The sequence below is a fragment of the Hypomesus nipponensis genome, chromosome 3, assembly GCF_054491055.1.
Source record: "Hypomesus nipponensis isolate SF chromosome 3, ASM5449105v1, whole genome shotgun sequence".
NCBI lineage: Eukaryota > Metazoa > Chordata > Actinopteri > Osmeriformes > Osmeridae > Hypomesus > Hypomesus nipponensis.
Window position 1 is genome coordinate 9,192,250 of NC_140363.1, and position 16,697 is coordinate 9,208,946.

Genomic DNA, 16,697 nt, shown 5'->3' on the forward strand with positions numbered 1-16,697 from the left:
ATCCGGGGGGAGAAGGAGAGGCAAAGCCCCGCTGCGTGTGCGTGTGTGTCTGTATCTGTTTTCAACAGACTACCTGTCTTGTCACTCTTCTATGAATACCATGGCGAGTCAAATGTGAGTCACTCTAATGACCAACTCTGTAGACAGATAGAGACAGGCCCTGCTACAGCGAGTGGGTATACAGGTGTGTGTCTGTGTGCGTGTGTGTGTGTGTGTGCGTGCGTGCGTGTGTGTGCACGCGCCTCGGGCCTTGCAACCCACATGCCATTCTTGTAAGGCCTTATCAGCTTTGAAAGATGTGTCGTGTGTCTGTCCAGTTCAAGTGAAGACAGTTAACCCCTGTGTGTGGGTACGATGAGTAAGGCTCACACACACACACACACACACACAGTGGGTAAAGTTTCCGAGGTAAACCACGGCTGAATTAACCGTCTTCCAAAACCGACAAAATCCAACTCACAAATGAGTCAGACCCAAGTGAATGTCCAGCTCCAGAGGACTACAGACAAAACACACCACTAAGCCATGGCAACACAGGCAGTACACGGAGAGGATAGAGCAGCAGTATCCCACAATCCTCCTCAATCTCGAGCCTCATCAAACCCATTCAGGCTTCAAGGCCTCATTATTCATCGTCTCAATTACTCAACAACTCTCTCTCTCTCTCTCTCTCTCTCTCTCTCTCTCTCTCTCTCTCTCTCTCTCTCTCTCTCTCTCTCTCTCTCTCTCTCTCTCTCTCTCTTTCTGTTTCTCTCTCTCTCTCTCTCTCTCTCTCTCTCTCTCTCTCTCTCTCTCTCTCTCTCTCTCTCTCTCTCTCTCTCTCTCTCTCTCTCTCTCTCTCTCTCTCTCTCTCTCTCTCTCTTTCTGTTTCTCTCTCTCTCTCTCTCTCTCTCTCTCTCTCTCTCTCTCTCTCTCTCTCTCTCTCTCTCTCTCTCTCTCTCTCTCTCTCTCTCTCTCTCTCTCTCTCTCTCTCTCTCTCTCTCTCTCTCTCTCTCTCTCTCTCATCTCTGTCTTTCTCCCTCCCTCCTTTCTCCTCGGGTGGGAATGATCATTTGTTCCTTGAGCTGATAACGTTGTATGAGCGCACTCACTAGAGAGTGGCCCGTGCCGCTCCTAGCCTCCAGCGTTACTGACGTTCTTATTGGTGCGTCCATTCGCGCTCCCCCCTCCTTCTTTTATCAAGCGCTTTTCAACTCATGTTAATAGACTAGAAAATGGAGACGTTTATGAAGCACAGGCCGTGTTTATGAAAAAATCCATAAAGAGTGACAGGGGGGCGAGGTGAGATAAAAGAAAGATTTTAATAGATTATGGCGAGGGAGAGGGAGGAGCCGCTGACGGATGATGGACGCCACCTCCGGGATCGGCCCATTTATTTCGCAAAAATAAGAAAAAGAAAAAAGAATACGGGATTCATTTTGCAGCGTTAGAGATGAGGTTTATTGTCCTGATTAATCTGTACAGCCGCTAACCCCAAATGCACATGCAACATGCACACACATAGGCACGCAAACACTCACTGCACTAGGTAATTCCTCCCCTCTCCCATAAGCTTTGGATGGCTGTGTTTTTACTTAATTACCCTTCTGTGGTAATTGAAGTGGATGCAGTCTCCACTGACGCCGGACTGGGCTTAGCAGATTTTAGGAGCTGAAGGTGAGGAAGAGGAGGGTGAGGAGGAGGGCTGAAGTGTGCAAGTAAGCTCTTTCATGGCAGTGAAACGTTCTGTGGGAGAAAATGTGCCATAAAACAAAAGCACTTAGCTTGATTCCTACTATTCATCAAAGAAAAAATACCAGCGTAGGTTTTCCACTACCTCACACACACACGCTCAACACAATTCACAATAAAGGCCAACACTACTGTATTTGGACTCATATAAATACGTCGAATTGTGTTTCCTCTTTAAACCCAGTTCCCGCTCTCTCCGGTTTTGCTTCACACACACACACACACACACACACAAACACACACACACACTGTCCTCTCTCCAGGCCTTTCGAGAGAGGAGGTGAGAGAGAGCCTCTCTGCTGTTCAACATGACCCCTGACCTCCCTAACAAGGGGGTCAGATGTGGCTCTGCTCATTGTTTTACCTCATGTAACCCGTCCCGTAAGAAGATTATTAAAATACTACCGCCCGCCGCACTGTGCCCGGCTAAACCTTTTGATGCTAATTGGCCCCGTCAGATCCACTTTCCCCACGATGCTTTGCCGTCCACTTTGACAATGTTCAAAATCCAATACAAATCCTATTGCAGGCAAGCGAAGGGCTTCCACAATATTGACTGTCACTCACAATTAGGGGAGTGTGGGAAGGAGGGGGGTTAGCTCGCGTTCGGCGGCGGGTGGGAGAGGGGGGGGGGACCTGAGGCTCGCCCCGGCTAGCTCCCCAAGCGCACCCTCTAGAATCTGATCAGTGGGCCTAATCTCCCACCAAATCTCCCAGGGGTGCTCCATTTATCTCTTAACAGGAAAGGGGAGATGTTTAACGGTCGTTCATCTGATTGTGCTGCCGTTCGCAGGTTCTGCGTCTACTGTGTTGGCTGCTCCAAGGGCCTTCTGGGAATTGGCGAGCGATTGAATCAGGGTGTGAATAATAACTTGTCTATATTTTCCTGCTGTTAACTAGGATTTTGGTTAATGACGGGTCAATATTGCCCTGTCTGTCAACCGGCAAGCTTATTGATGCATTATGAGTCAAAGTACATTTTTATTATATAGGAGGTTGGAGTTTGTTTCTTTTTTTTATTCACAAAGAATATGGCGTTGGACATTGCTGTTTCTCCAAATGTTTTCACTTCTGAACATGCAAAATATAGCAGCTTTTATCTACAGAATGATTGATGTGGTAGAACGGGGCCTTTCTGATAATTTAATTATGCAAATTGAGACAAAACACAGCCAGGGAGAATTTGCAAGAAATTCCAGATAAACATCAACATCGAAACAAGAACAAATTGGTTAAAAGACCTCTGGTCTCTCATATTCTATATCAAGGCAGGCCACGGACCACAATCAAATCCTGACGCCATAAAGACATGTCTCATTAAATCTATCTTTACTATCATGCTAAACATGACCTCTACACCTGGAACTAATCAAAGGTGTAACTGATAGACGAAAGTGTGTAAACAAACCTGGATTAAATCACTTCCGTTGCCATTACTGCAGGCTGATTTACAGTATTTGCATAAAGAACACTTCCCGAGGCCTGCAGCTATGACATCATGAAGGTTAACTGATCCTGTACGTCCAGTATGATGAGGGATCTGTCGGCACGCCACGGCATGACATAGACATGGAGCAGACTCACAGAGGCAGGCATACAGACAGGCAGACACACAGACAGGCAGATACACAGAGGCAGACACACAGACAGGCAAACACACAGACAGGCAGACACACAGTCAGGCAGACACACAGTCAGGCAGATCCACAGAGGCAGACACACAGACAGGCAGACACACAGACAGGCAGACACATAGTCAGGCAGATACACAGAGGCAGACACACAGACAGGCAGACACAAAGACAGGCAGACACACAGACAGGCAGACTCACAGAGGCAGACACACAGACAGGCAGACACACAGACAAGCAGACAGGCAGACACACAGACAGGCAGACACACACACAGGCAGACACACAGACAGGCAGACTCACAGACAGGCAGACACAGAGACAGGCAGACTCGCAGACAGGCAGACACACAGACAGGCAGACACACAGACAGGCAGACACACACACAGGCAGACACACAGACAGGCAGACACACAGACTCACAGACATCCATAAGATAAGTCAGTCAGTCAGATGGACCAGGGTGTCACCAATAACGTGCTGATCCTTAACCCAGCCCCCCTCATCCCCCCTAACTCCTCCCCTCATCCCAACATCCCTCAGTGTGAAGAGCCCCCCTCCTTCCCCCCCCCCCCACACACACACACACACGCCCATCCCCCGACAGAGAGGTCTGACTAAGACATGCTGGACCAAACTGGGACCATCCAAAGGGACATCATTGTCTCCCCATAGACCTGAGCGAAGGCCACATTTACCTGTCAAACGTCCAGAAATACTCTCGCCAGAAACCAAGTCATTGATATTCCCCCAACGTTTTGCTATTAGTTGCATCTAGTTAGTCATATTTTACCATCACATTAAGAGACGACATTATAATTTCCAAATTTGCCTGTGCGACACCAGACTGATGACATTCTCCAGAAAATAATTAAGATCACAGATAAAAAGCACTGGAAACATCCAGCTCGCCCCCTCCTCCTCCTCCTCCTCCTCCTCCCCCTCTCCTCCTCCTCCCCCTCTCCTCCTCCTCCCCCCTCTCCTCCTCCTCCCCCCTCTCCTCCTCCTCCTCCTCCTCCTCCTCCTCTTCCTCCTCCTCCCCTTCCCAGCCCTTCTTTTTTTAATCACTAATTATTTCCCAAAGTGAGAAGAGAGGTTGTCGGGGGAGGGGGAGGGTTATTTAGTTCCAGAATGCAACCCCTTCTCTATCTTACAGTGTTGCCAGGGCCTTATTCGTCACGGCGTCGTGGAGACAACAGTCTTCGTCACCGCGGAGAATACTCATTACAGTGGAGTCATGGGGGGGCAACACATCTGCATGCGCACAGCGAGGGGCTAATTGTATCAATATGTAAAAAATCCCCCCGTTGCCCCCCAAACACAGAGAAGCTGTTCATATATTTCGGTGGTAATTGAACCAGTGTCGGGAGAGTGTGTGTACGTGGAAAGGGGGGGGGGGGGCGAGAGGAGACACGCAGTGAGATGAAGCAAAGCTGCAGAGTTCAGCTTTGAAACTTCTAAGCAAACAACGAAGTCTCGCCCTGTCTTCTGGTATTTTCCTTGTATAATCGCCTAGGCGGCAACTTGCAACTTGCAACTAAGAAAACCAAACCTTGTAAAGGACTGGTGAAAACCGGCCATTCTTCCACGTCCGACCACACTGGCTAAGACCACAGCCTTAAACACAATGAACAGAGCGATAGCAGAGACACAAAAGGGAGAGACAGACCACCATCAACACCAGAGACAGAGACACGTGTTCTCACTCACAGGGGGATTAGTGAGTGGGCTGAGGGACAGTGTGGAGGAGATGGACCTTGGACTTGTTGACAGTACCTTGACAACTGCAATCCTGTCAACTACATGCCGAGTAAACAACAGAAGCAGACAGCCGTGAACCCACAACCACACTTCCTCCCTGTTCCCTTTCAAACGACGTTGGTTGGCGGATGATATGACGGAGGGGGCTTTGCTTGTTGTGTTTGATTTCAACAGACACAGAGATCCCCCTCTATCAAAGCACCCCAGTCCCCCAGTCCCCCACCCCTACCAACCCTGGGGGGTCCTCCTACCCTGAGGGCCTGGCTGTAGGGCCCAATGTTGGCGGGGGCCCAGTGGGACAGGCTCTGGACATGCAGGGCCTCTCTCTGGTGGAAGGACTCCTCCTTCTCCTCCTCCTCCTTCTCCTCCTCCTCCCCAGGGGCCGGCTGGGGCCAGGCCTGCAGCAGACAGTCCACCTGGAGGAGCTGGCCAGGGGGCAGAGGGGCCTGCACGCACACCCTGGAGAGAGACGGATGGATGGAGAGAGGGAGGGGGAAATGTGAGGTGGGAGGGGACGGAAGGCGACGCTCACACAAGTCTTTGGCGGTGGTTTAGGGCGAAGGGCTTTCCCTTGCAAGGCGTCACAGCGACGGCGTCTGACCTGGCTGGAGGGTTGGGACCGAAGTGCGTCCTGTAGACGGCGTTGACGGCGCTGAAGTCTTCCATGCTCCTCACGTACAGGTGGACCAGGACAATGTGCTTCATCTGCCAACCTCTCGTCTCCAGCTCACCTGAGCCACACCACACAACACCACAAACAGATCACTACACTCACAAAACACTGTTATCCAGGCTGCTCACTGACGTCTGGCTCTTCTTTAGGGCAGCGTGCAGTGACGCACCGGAGAGCAAATACGTCTAATCCTTCTATGTTCACCAATATTTAGACACGGAGGTAAGACAAGGTCAGGGGAAAAAACGCAGCCTCTCTCCCAGCCATCCCGAGATAAAGATTGGAGTTTGTTTTGCCTTTGTCAATGCTGGCATTGTCTCTGAAAAAATAGGCCCTCGTACAAAGAAGGTTCTTCATTAAATATTAACTTGTTTAATATTGTCTCTGCCCTGTGAAGACTGAGCAGCCCTGCACCACCATAAACATTAAATATGCTTTTCATCTTCCCCTCCCGTCTCTTGATAGAAAAAGACAAAAAAAGAAAAAAGGAGAGAAGAAAGAATGAAGAAGATGCTCTGGTAAAAGCATACGCTTAAAAAGTTCTGCGGGGCGAAAAGCAGACCGACCCACCCAGCGTGTGTTTGTGTGTGTATGTAGCAAGGCGAGGTGCCGTTCTTCTCCACAATGTGTTCATCTTGTAGGGACTCTCCCTGTTTGCCTCCAGCCCCCGGCCCGCCCCACTAACAGCCCGTGTCTCTGACACGCGCCAGAGCGCTCGCATCGCAACCATCAAGGAGCAGACGGAACGAGAACCACCTTTTTAAAATGTCTTTTTTCTCGCCGGCTTCATCCAAACTCGTTGAATTCGACGAAACTGTTCAAGTGTGCTTTTGCTGACATAATGAGGGAAGTGACCGGGGGACTAAGAACTTTAACCCTCCCATGTTTGGAGGGCTAAACCTTGCTAAGAAAAATGGAACCCCCACACACCACACCAGCCCGTCCTCCCAATCAAGAACAACATGTGTTCTGTAATTCCTTTATCTGGTGCGTGTGTGTATCAAATATCACCCCTGGTCAAACTCATCCACAACCACCTCTTTCAGATCTTGAAGAAGAAAAAAAGTGTTATAATTTTCACTTGATCAAAGCGAACATGGATGATTAGGAGTCAGGGCTCGGTGGTGTGGATGTGTGTGCTTTCTGTTGTTGTTTTGTTATGTTAGCCTTTAAAGAAGCAAGAGAATTCTCCAGTAGCTGACTATTGGCTGGAGCTAGGATGTGTTTGAATGGATTTTTCAGCACTCTGATCCCATACTTTGTTTAGGGCAGTGCTCTTCCTTCTCTTTTCTCTCTCTCTCTCTCTCTCTCTCCTTCATCCCCTCCCCCCTCCCTGCCTGACTCCCTCTGTAGTCTAGAGTACTGTACCTTGCAGCAGTGTAAAGGCAGCCATGGTCTGGTTGTGGATTCCAGGGTCTGGACTGTGAGCCCCTGAGATCCCCGAGACCCACTGGTATCCTCTGGATGTCCTGGGAGAGCAGGAGGGGGGGGGGCCTGGGGGGTAAAGGGGAGGGGGCGGGCATTCATAAAACTCCTCTAAGAGCTCAAACAACTCGGTCAATGATTCAGTAGGTTTGGACTGTTTTGGGGAGACAAAAGGGAAAGAAATCCCTTAAACTACAGCTTAACTAAGTTTTGTTTTCAAACTAAAAGCCCAACGAGGTGTAGAGGTCCAGTCATGTGTACAGGAACAGACTGGAGCATATGAAGCAGGAGTCCGTAGACTGTCGTAAATGTTCACGGGGAATGGCAGCACTTGTCAACGATAATTCAAACATACAGGCATCATGGTGCTGACCACATCACACAGAAACCGAGGCATACATCACACACACACACACACACAGAAACACACACGTGCATCTCACCACGGCTCGACTGACAACTAAGGTCGCCGTTTGATGTAAATTCTAGCTGGATGTCTTGGGCTTGATCAGCATATTGTGCCTCCTCTGTCATCTTGTCGATGGCACTCTGGCAAGGACAAGAAGGGAGGGGGCGAGCGCCTGCCCCCCCAGCCTGAAATCAAACACCAGGGGGGGGGGGGGGGTTAGGTAGGGTTGAAGGAGGGGGTGTACATCAAACCAAAACATGCACCCAACACACAAACGGAGCCAAAATGGCGCATAATTATACATTTTCAATAACTCAACCCAAGGCGGGCTATGCATGTCACTCTCTTCTGAAGAGGGCCCGGAACACAAATAACTGGGAGGTGAATGAATATGGAACACCACGCTCACGTATTCATGCATTAGGAGGAGAAGTGGTGGGGCGGCGCCTGGTATTTTCTGATACTTTAAATTCAATCATGCCAGCCGTCCGTCAGGCCAGCTGACTGGTCCGCCCCGTGACGAGCGCTGGGGCGCGGGGCGCGGGGCGCGGCGGGGGGGTTTGCACGCTCGCGCGGGTTTATTTGGACTTGGCCTCCACGCCCTCCTTTTCCTCCCCTCCTCTTCCTCTCCTCCCCGAACAGAGAAGCGGAGGGCGGACCATTTGCATGCTCTGAAGGCAAACGTAATACCTGCCAAATTCCACTGGGGCGACATGCTATATTACAATAAGTCATTCCGTGTGTCCTCAACGGACTGCCCCCCCCCCCCCTCCCCTCCCCACCACCCCCCTGCCTCCACCCCCGTCCCCCCGGTCCTGTCAGCTGTACTTGGCCATATGATAATCAAATTAATTATACTCTGTTCGCTCGCGTGGAGCCGTGGAAAATAGCTTGACTAGCGTAAACCGAGGGCAAATGACGGCGTGCTCCCCCCCCCCCTCACGAGTCCAGGCGCGGTTTTCCTCTAGTGCTGGTGTCACGACGCATCTGTCACTCTGACGGAGAGCGCTTGCGACTGGTGTGCTGGGGCAGGTTCTCCCCTGCCTGGAACCGAGCCCCGGAATCTCCCTGCTCTTCCCCCAGCGACCTGGGGGGTCCGAGGGGGCGGCTGGGGAGAGGGGGTGAGAGGGGGCGGGGGGGGGGCTGTTGTGGTTGTGTGTGTTTGTTTGTGCATGTGGGGGGGGGGGGGGTGGAGGGTGTGAGGGGATGTATAAAATAGATAGCTGTAGGGGGTCACCGAGGATGTGGGGATATGGTTTCTGTCCCTAACAACCCCAATCCCCCACCAACAGGCTGCCACCCCCTCACCACTGTGCACACACACACACACACACACACATGGGCGTGCACGCACACAAGCGCCCACACACACACAAACACACACACATACTGAATCCAAATGTATCCTACAGCCTTGCCAGGCCCAGGGCTAGTCACATACCCCTGGGTAACCGCTATGCACACACACACACACTTCTCCCAGACCCCTGCAGTCTCAGTCTTTCTCATTACCGTGCTTCTACCACAGACTAGAACTGTCACTGGGGAAGTTGCACTTAACACCCTCTGAACATGTTCTCTCTCTACTTAACACTCTTTTATCCATCTTTTGCTTCCTCTAGGACAGTCAAGGGTCCAGCCCTGCTTCCTGCCCTGTTCAGCTCATCCCTGCCCTGTATCCTGCCCTGTATCCTGCCCTGTATCCTGCACTGTATCCTGCCCTGTATCCTGCCCTGTATCCTGCCCTGTATCCTGCACTGTATCCTGCCCTGTATCCTGCACTGTATCCTGCACTGTATCCTGCCCTGTATCCTGCCCTGTATCCTGCCCTGTATCCTGCCCTGTATCCTGCCCTGTATCCTGCCCTGTATCCTGCCCTGTATCCTGCACTGTATCCTGCCCTGTATCCTGCACTGTATCCTGCACTGTATCCTGCCCTGTATCCTGCCCTGTATCCTGCCCTGTATCCTGCACTGTATCCTGCACTGTATCCTGCCCTGTATCCTGCCCTGTATCCTGCCCTGTATCCTGCACTGTATCCTGCCCTGTATCCTGCCCTGTATCTGCCCTGTATCTGCCCTGTATCCTGCCCTGTATCCTGCACTGTATCCTGCACTGTATCCTGCACTGTATCCTGCCCTGTATCTTCCCTGTATCCTGCACTGTATCCTGCCCTGTATCTGCCTTGTATCCTGCCCTGTATCCTGCCCTGTATCTGCACTGTATCCTGCCCTGTATCCTGCCCTGTATCCTGCCCTGTATCCTGCCCTGTATCCTGCACTGTATCCTGCCCTGTATCCTGCCCCCCTGTATCTGCCCTGTATCTGCCCTGTATCTGCCCTGTATCCTGCCCTGTATCCTGCACTGTATCCTGCCCTGTATCCTGCCCTGTATCCTGCCCTGTATCTTCCCTGTATCCTGCACTGTATCCTGCCCTGTATCTGCCTTGTATCCTGCACTGTATCCTGCCCTGTATCCTGCCCTGTATCTGCACAGTATCCTGCACTGTATCCTGCCCTGTATCCTGCCCTGTATCCTGCCCTGTATCCTGCACTGTATCCTGCCCTGTATCCTGCCCTGTATCTGCACTGTATCCTGCACTTTATCCTGCCCTGTATCTGCACTGTATCCTGCACTGTATCCTTCCCTGTATCTGCACTGTATCCTGCCCTGTATCCTGCCCTGTATCCTGCCCTGTATCCTGCCCTGTATCCTGCCCTGTATCCTGCCCTGTATCCTGCACTGTATCCTGCCCTGTATCCTGCCCTGTATCCTGCCCTGTATCCTGCCCTGTATTCTGCCCTGTATCCTGCACTGTATCCTGCCCTGTATCCTGCCCTGTATCCTGCCCTGTATCCTGCCCTGTATCCTGCCCTGTATCTGCCTTGTATCCTGCACTGTATCCTTCCCTGTATCCTGCCCTGTATCCTGCCCTGTATCTGCCTTGTATCCTGCACTGTATCCTTCCCTGTATCCTGCCCTGTATCCTGCCCTGTATCCTGCCCTGTATCCTGCCCTGTATCCTGCCCTGTATCCTGCCCTGTATCCTGCCCTGTATCCTGCCCTGTCTCTGCACTGTATCCGGTGTGTAGTGGTTGTAGCTTGTCACACCAGTGCTGCTCTCTGCTAATACCAGTTAATGAGTACAGACAGCGCTCAGTAGGAGAAGGATGATGTCATGCCCCTACAGTCTGGTCTCCAGTGCAGTGCACACACAGGCACACATACACACCCACACACATACATGCACACGCGCACAGCTTGATCCGACCCCTGAAATATCAGGGCCAGCTCAGTCACCCATCTGCTTTGGAGTGACAGACATAACAAGAGTCAGGGTGATTGTCCCCCCTGTCTGCATAATCTCCATCTCACTCCTTCCACCCCCCCACCCCATCATCTCACACCCTCCATGCCTCCGTCTCACTTCCTCCACCCGCTATCCTCTCTTCCCCACCCTGTCCCTCTCCCCGCGTCCCTCTCCCTGCGTCCCTCTCCCTGCGTCCCTGTCCCCGTGTCCCTCTCCCAGGGCTCCTCCCACCCGGCACCCTCCCCCCTCTCTGTCCGCTCAGCCAGCTACCTGAATCCTAAGTGGCCTAATGTGAGCAGACATGTTTATTAAGCCGGGCCTAGTTTCGGGCGGGGGTGAATATTGCACACGTCAAAGTAGGCCGCGTTGGGCTTGAGGAAAGGGGAGAGTGAGGGAGAGAGAGAGAGAGAGAGAGAGAGAGACAGAAAGAGAGAAAGCGAGGGAGAGAGTGAGGGAGAGAGAGAGTGAGGGATGTGGAGGATAGATCAAACTCCCCTCTGGACGTGGATTATCTGCTCCTCCTCCTTTCCTCTGTTTTCTTCCCGGTGCCAAAGTTGCCAGGCAACTTTTTTTTTGCTGTTCTCTACAACTACATTCGTGTTCACCAAGTATCTTCTGTGTCCATCTTCTCGGGTGGATAAACGTGTTTAGAAGCAGCGTTTGTGAGGTCACATGGAGGGATGAGCTAACTGTGATGCTGGACTCACGTCGTCCTTGTCCTCCGTGTGCATCCTGGTGAAGCGGAGGTAGCCGACCGGGGCGAAGGCGTCGGCAGAGTGGATCACCGTCTCCATGGCATCACTGGTCGGAGAACAAAACACACACTTCAGCACAGTCTAGGCTGAACACATCCTACCTTCAAACCTTGAGTGGAGTTTGACATCTGGTACGGTCCACAACGCAGCTCAAGTGAGAGAGTGTGGCCGCGTTTGGTTCCCTTACATAACGATTCTTTTCTTGAAGAGCGGGCAGTCGAGGGTGAAGGTCTCGTATTCGCCGCCCTCCCCACACACGTGAATGCCGTACTTCCTGTGGAGCTGGTAAACCGTAACAGAACGAGCTACATTCAAGCACCCTGAAAACCAATTTATTTGTGATACAAACATTTCTTGTCATTTTAATGTCAGCAAAATCGAAATAATACTGTTAGAGAATTGGTGGTGATAGTGTGTGTGTGTGTGTGTGTGTGTGGGGGGGGGGGGGGTAGATTGGATCAGCTCTGAACTGCTGTGCAGAGGTAAATCCCTGACCTGTTTCAGATAGGGCTCCACGGCAGCCAGGGGTTGGCCTAAGTGCTTCTCAGGATCCAGGCCTATGACACAAAAAACAGGGTTACAAGATGAGAGAGGGTTTGTGAAAGAGAAAAAGAGAGAGAGAAAAGAAACCGAAGAAGAAGACTGATCAGGGACAGAGAGGGAGAGAGAGAGAGAGAGACTGATCAGGGACAGAGAGGGAGAGAGAGAGAGAGACTGATCAGGGACAGAGAGGGAGAGAGAGAGAGAGAGACTGATCAGGGACAGAGAGGGAGAGAGAGAGAGAGACTGATCAGGGACAGAGAGGGAGAGAGAGAGACTGATCCGGGGGAGAGAGAGGGAGAGAGAGCGAGAGAGAGAGGGAGAGAGAGACTGATCAGGGACAGAGAGGGAGAGAAAACAGTGATTGAAGATGACAGCCAGGGAGGTTTAACGGGCAGGCGCTCAGACGCACACGTAAACCTGCACCCGGGATCTGTTTGTTTGACTTTGCTAGTGGTGTACACACATATCCCCGGGTAAGGGCAACAGTCCTGCCATGCCAGGCAAACAGAGAGGCCAGCCCCCCCCCCAGCCCCCCCCCCCCCCCTCTGCCTGTTTCCTTTGAGAACATAAACTCTGGAACAGATCGTGTTTATTTGCCTTCTCCCTCTCCTTCCCTTGAAGGAGTGCATGGAAGTGACTCATAGACATGGGAGAGAGGGGAGGGGAGGGGAGAGAGTGAGGAGGGAAGCTGGTTCTGAAACACCCGAGTGGTGACCCGTTCCCAAGTCCCACGCTCACTCACCCCTCCAGCCCTCAATCTCCACCACCCCCCCCTTCAGCCTCTTTAAAACTGCTTAAAGCGAAGATCTCACCTTTATATAGAAGCCTGCCGCTTAATTCGAGCTTCACAGAAACTTCTCAGAAGTTCCCCGGACACGAGACGTGGCCCGGCTGCACAGAGAGCTTAGTGCCTCTGTCAGTCCTGTAGTGGATTATCACACATTAGAGCAACAGCTCTAGAGAGGACCGTCTGAACCGTAAATGGTTTACACTCGGGTCACCTCTTAAATAACGATCGTTTTACTGGGTGCGTGACACTGAAATCCCATGTCCTCCTCAACTCTCCTTCCTAACACCTGTTCCTAATGAGGTCCAATAAAAACCGACCTGCCCCCGCCGAACCTGTAAACACTCTCAGCCAACACAAAGCAGAACGGCCTTGGATGACAAGCGCAGCTGTGTACAAACAACTGAGAGACTAAACAACGAGATGAGAGACCGCACAATTCCACAAATACAAATTCAAACGAGGAAACAAAGTAATCCAGCCACAAGGACCAAACACAGGAAAGAGAGTTTGGAGGACTGACATATGCACTAGTTACTGTCTTCTTCTGACCTGGACTACTTCTCACTTCTAACTCTGGCTGTCTGTTCATTCAGTGGCAGGCTATTAACACCAGACTAATTACCTGCATGGTCTGACGTGGAGTTGTGACAAGGATGCTAGCGCTTTCTCAGAATTCTCCCTGCCGTTCCCCCCTGCTCTAACACATCCACCCCGAATCTAATACAGCCACTGACGACGTTACCCAAACCCATCAAGCCTGGACCATGTCCTTTGATTCGGGCTCTTAATTAGAGGTTGAGAGTGAATCAGAAGGTGAGACACCGTCTTTTTCCTCTGGGCTTGACAACCCCAAAGGTCAGATGTCATCCCCAGGCCCCCTCAGGGAGGGGTGGTTACCCCCCTCTCCCACCCCCTGGGGGGTCCACCACACCCGGGCTCTCAGGCTCAGCCGATACCCCGCTGTCCACTGTCACTGGGGAGCGAGGGAGGGATGAGATGTCGGAGGGAGGAAAGGAGAGGAGTGGAGGGAGAGCTGGCTGAAGTATGGAGAGAATAAGAGAATGAGCAAGGCCCTTGTTCTCCACCCTGGGGAGCGCCGGTCTTAATTAGTGTGAGAATATCTAATCTGGACATTGTCTCATCTTAACCCCGCCGCCAAGGTAATAAGGAAGAAAAGAGGGGGGAAAAAAGGCATTAAAATTCAGTCCCATTCAAATATCCTCTTTAATTAGTCATGCCTTTTAACACGTTTTAATGAGCGGCTTCACATTACAGCGGGTTGTCGCTTTTTTTAATATGTTCATTAGCTTCCTGGCCTTAAATAATATATGATTACATGATTTGATATTTACAGGGAGGGAGGTGGGGCTGTGCAAGGAATGACTGATATCATGTGAAATGATCGACTGTAGATGACAATTACCATTGTGTCAGACGCACAAAGTGAAAGCCCTTCACATGCACTCATTAGGTAAATTCCAAACTGAATTGATGATCAGCCTAAATAACTCAGTTATATATATATATTACCTATTTTTGTGGCAATTGCCTCATTTGCCTCCTGGTCACATTGTTCTCTCAATGGGAGCTCACTCCTAATTGTCGTACCTGCCGGAACAATAAAGGTTAAACAAAGCGTTTGAAAATGGCAGGTGGACTGAGGTCCACAGCGGACCTGGAAGGGGCCTCTGGATGCTAACTGGAAGGCTTCCGTCTCCGGTCTCTCTCTCATCGGCATGTTCTCCACATCAGTCTCCACTCAAACTGTTTTATAACCTGACCTAAACGCAATTACCCCATCTCATTATGCCACATTCAAACCAAATAATCCCACTAGAAGCTGCTATTATCCTGCCATCAGACACAGGTCACTCACACCCCAGTCACACAGAGACAGGTGTCCTCAGAGCTGTAAAGGAAAGGCCTCCCTTTATAAAAGGCACTTTTTATCCTGTGTTATCCTATAAAACTGCAATTAAATTCAGTGAACTTTAAGAGCAGGCAAAGGAGTAATGAGGTAGCCGACAGAAAGGGCCTTGTCGCTATTAAGCTTCGCATTAGCGAGAGGAAGAGTTTTACAGATGAGGAAAGAGAAACATGTCTACTTGCTGAAGGGGAGTGAGTGAAACCTTGCTTGTGATATAGCTAGTCGCTAGGTGTGCTTCGATCTAAAATACCTAATTCGAAAGAAAAATCCTCCTTATATTTCATTTCAAATAGTCGAGACTGGTTCCATGTCCGTGGTTTAAACCTATGGTCATGGAGTGGACCAATCACATGCAGTTATGCCCACTGCTAAATTCTTTACATTTCATCCCCCCTGAAGCCTTAGGACCAATCCTAACAGGCTGATGAATGTAAAGCTGCAGTGAGCTCCAATCCCTGGTCTGCTCGCAGCTCTGGGACATGCTGAGGCTAATGCTAAATGAGAAGCAGGCTGGGAGATGCTAGATAGCGCGCTAGTGTGGCAGCCACCCCCTGCATGTCTGGAGATCTGGAGCATCGACTGACAGCCTGTCTTTAATCCCCTGCCTTCAGAGAGTAAATTGGATTCATGATGTGTAACATTTTCCCCAGCTTTCTTTAAATGCATGAAATAAGCATCTCCTGGCTTGGAGGTGAGCCGAATCTACCTTTGAACAACGTTCTCAAAAGACCTTAGTGAAAACAATAGCTGCTCAGTATCACCTCATCTTGGGAAAAGAGAGGTAAAAGAGAGAGAGAGAGAGAGAGAGAGAGAGAGAGAGAGAGAGAGAGAGAGAGAGAGAGAGAGAGAGAGAGAGAGAGAGAGAGAGAGAGAGAGAGAGAGAGAGAGAGAGAGAGAGAGAGAGAGAGAGAGAGAGAGAGAGAGAGAGAGAGAGAGAGAGAGAGAGAGAGAGAGAGAGAGAGAGAGAGAGAGAGAGAGAGAGAGAGAGAGAGAGAGAGAGAGAGAGAGAGAGAGAGAGAGAGAGAGGGATACGGACAAAAGAAAAGGTGAAGGGGAGGGAGGAAGCACCAAACAAAAGATGAGAAGATTAAGGTTCGGTGTGAAATTTGTCAGCCTCTTATCTGGATCTCAACGTCTCAGGGCTGAATAGTAACCCAGGTGAACACAGCGATTTATGCATCACAGATGGAATCTTTCAAATCTGGCAAATTAAAAAGAAAACTGTGGCAAATTATAACCTTATCAAATGTGTTTTCGAGGCAAGCCTTCATCCATCTAGGAACGTCTGCAGCATTGACACTTGTATTTCAAAAAAGAGCTTCTGGGGACGCAATCGTTTCAAACTGATGTTTTCAATTGAAAGAAGACTCGAAACATTCTCACAGCAGTGCTGAGAGAGAGCGAGAGAGAGAGAGAGAGCGAGAGAGAAAGGGAGAGACATAGACTGAGAGACACGTAGAGAGGAAGATGGGTCCAGAGGTAAGTGGAGAGGTTGTGACCTGGGTCAAGTTGTGCCACCTGAGGCTGATGGGTTACTGCTGCTATCTGTTTCTTTAACAGTGTCCATCACCTGGGTTCAGTCCCAGCACAATAGTGACATTAGGAGCACATTAGGAGCACATTAGGAGCACATGACATGCCTGTGCTTAGGGCTCAGTGGCCCAAATGGTGAAAAGACCAGGGATGATTGTTCCTCTAAAGACGAATAACTGTGTCTTTCTCATCATAGATGCATAACCACC

The 16,697-nt window shown here is 50.7% G+C and overlaps 1 protein-coding gene across 3 annotated transcripts in view; it reads right to left on the bottom strand.

The window, feature by feature from the left end:
- Window positions 1-16,697, bottom strand: part of dph6 (diphthamine biosynthesis 6) — a 54,864-nt gene that overhangs the window by 21,481 nt on the left and 16,686 nt on the right. For 2 of the 3 annotated variants that reach the window (XM_084675346.1, XM_084675349.1), the window contains exons 6-13: window positions 14,559-14,636; window positions 12,191-12,252; window positions 11,883-11,977; window positions 11,648-11,741; window positions 7,665-7,815; window positions 7,165-7,290; window positions 5,725-5,854; window positions 5,375-5,582 (exon numbers count right to left, since the gene is read on the bottom strand). In XM_084675346.1, coding sequence (XP_084531472.1) covers window positions 5,375-5,582; window positions 5,725-5,854; window positions 7,165-7,290; window positions 7,665-7,815; window positions 11,648-11,741; window positions 11,883-11,977; window positions 12,191-12,252; window positions 14,559-14,636 — 944 coding nt within the window. The remainder of the gene's footprint in view (window positions 1-5,374; window positions 5,583-5,724; window positions 5,855-7,164; window positions 7,291-7,664; window positions 7,816-11,647; window positions 11,742-11,882; window positions 11,978-12,190; window positions 12,253-14,558; window positions 14,637-16,697) is intronic. The other variant, XM_084675347.1, reaches the window with a different exon arrangement.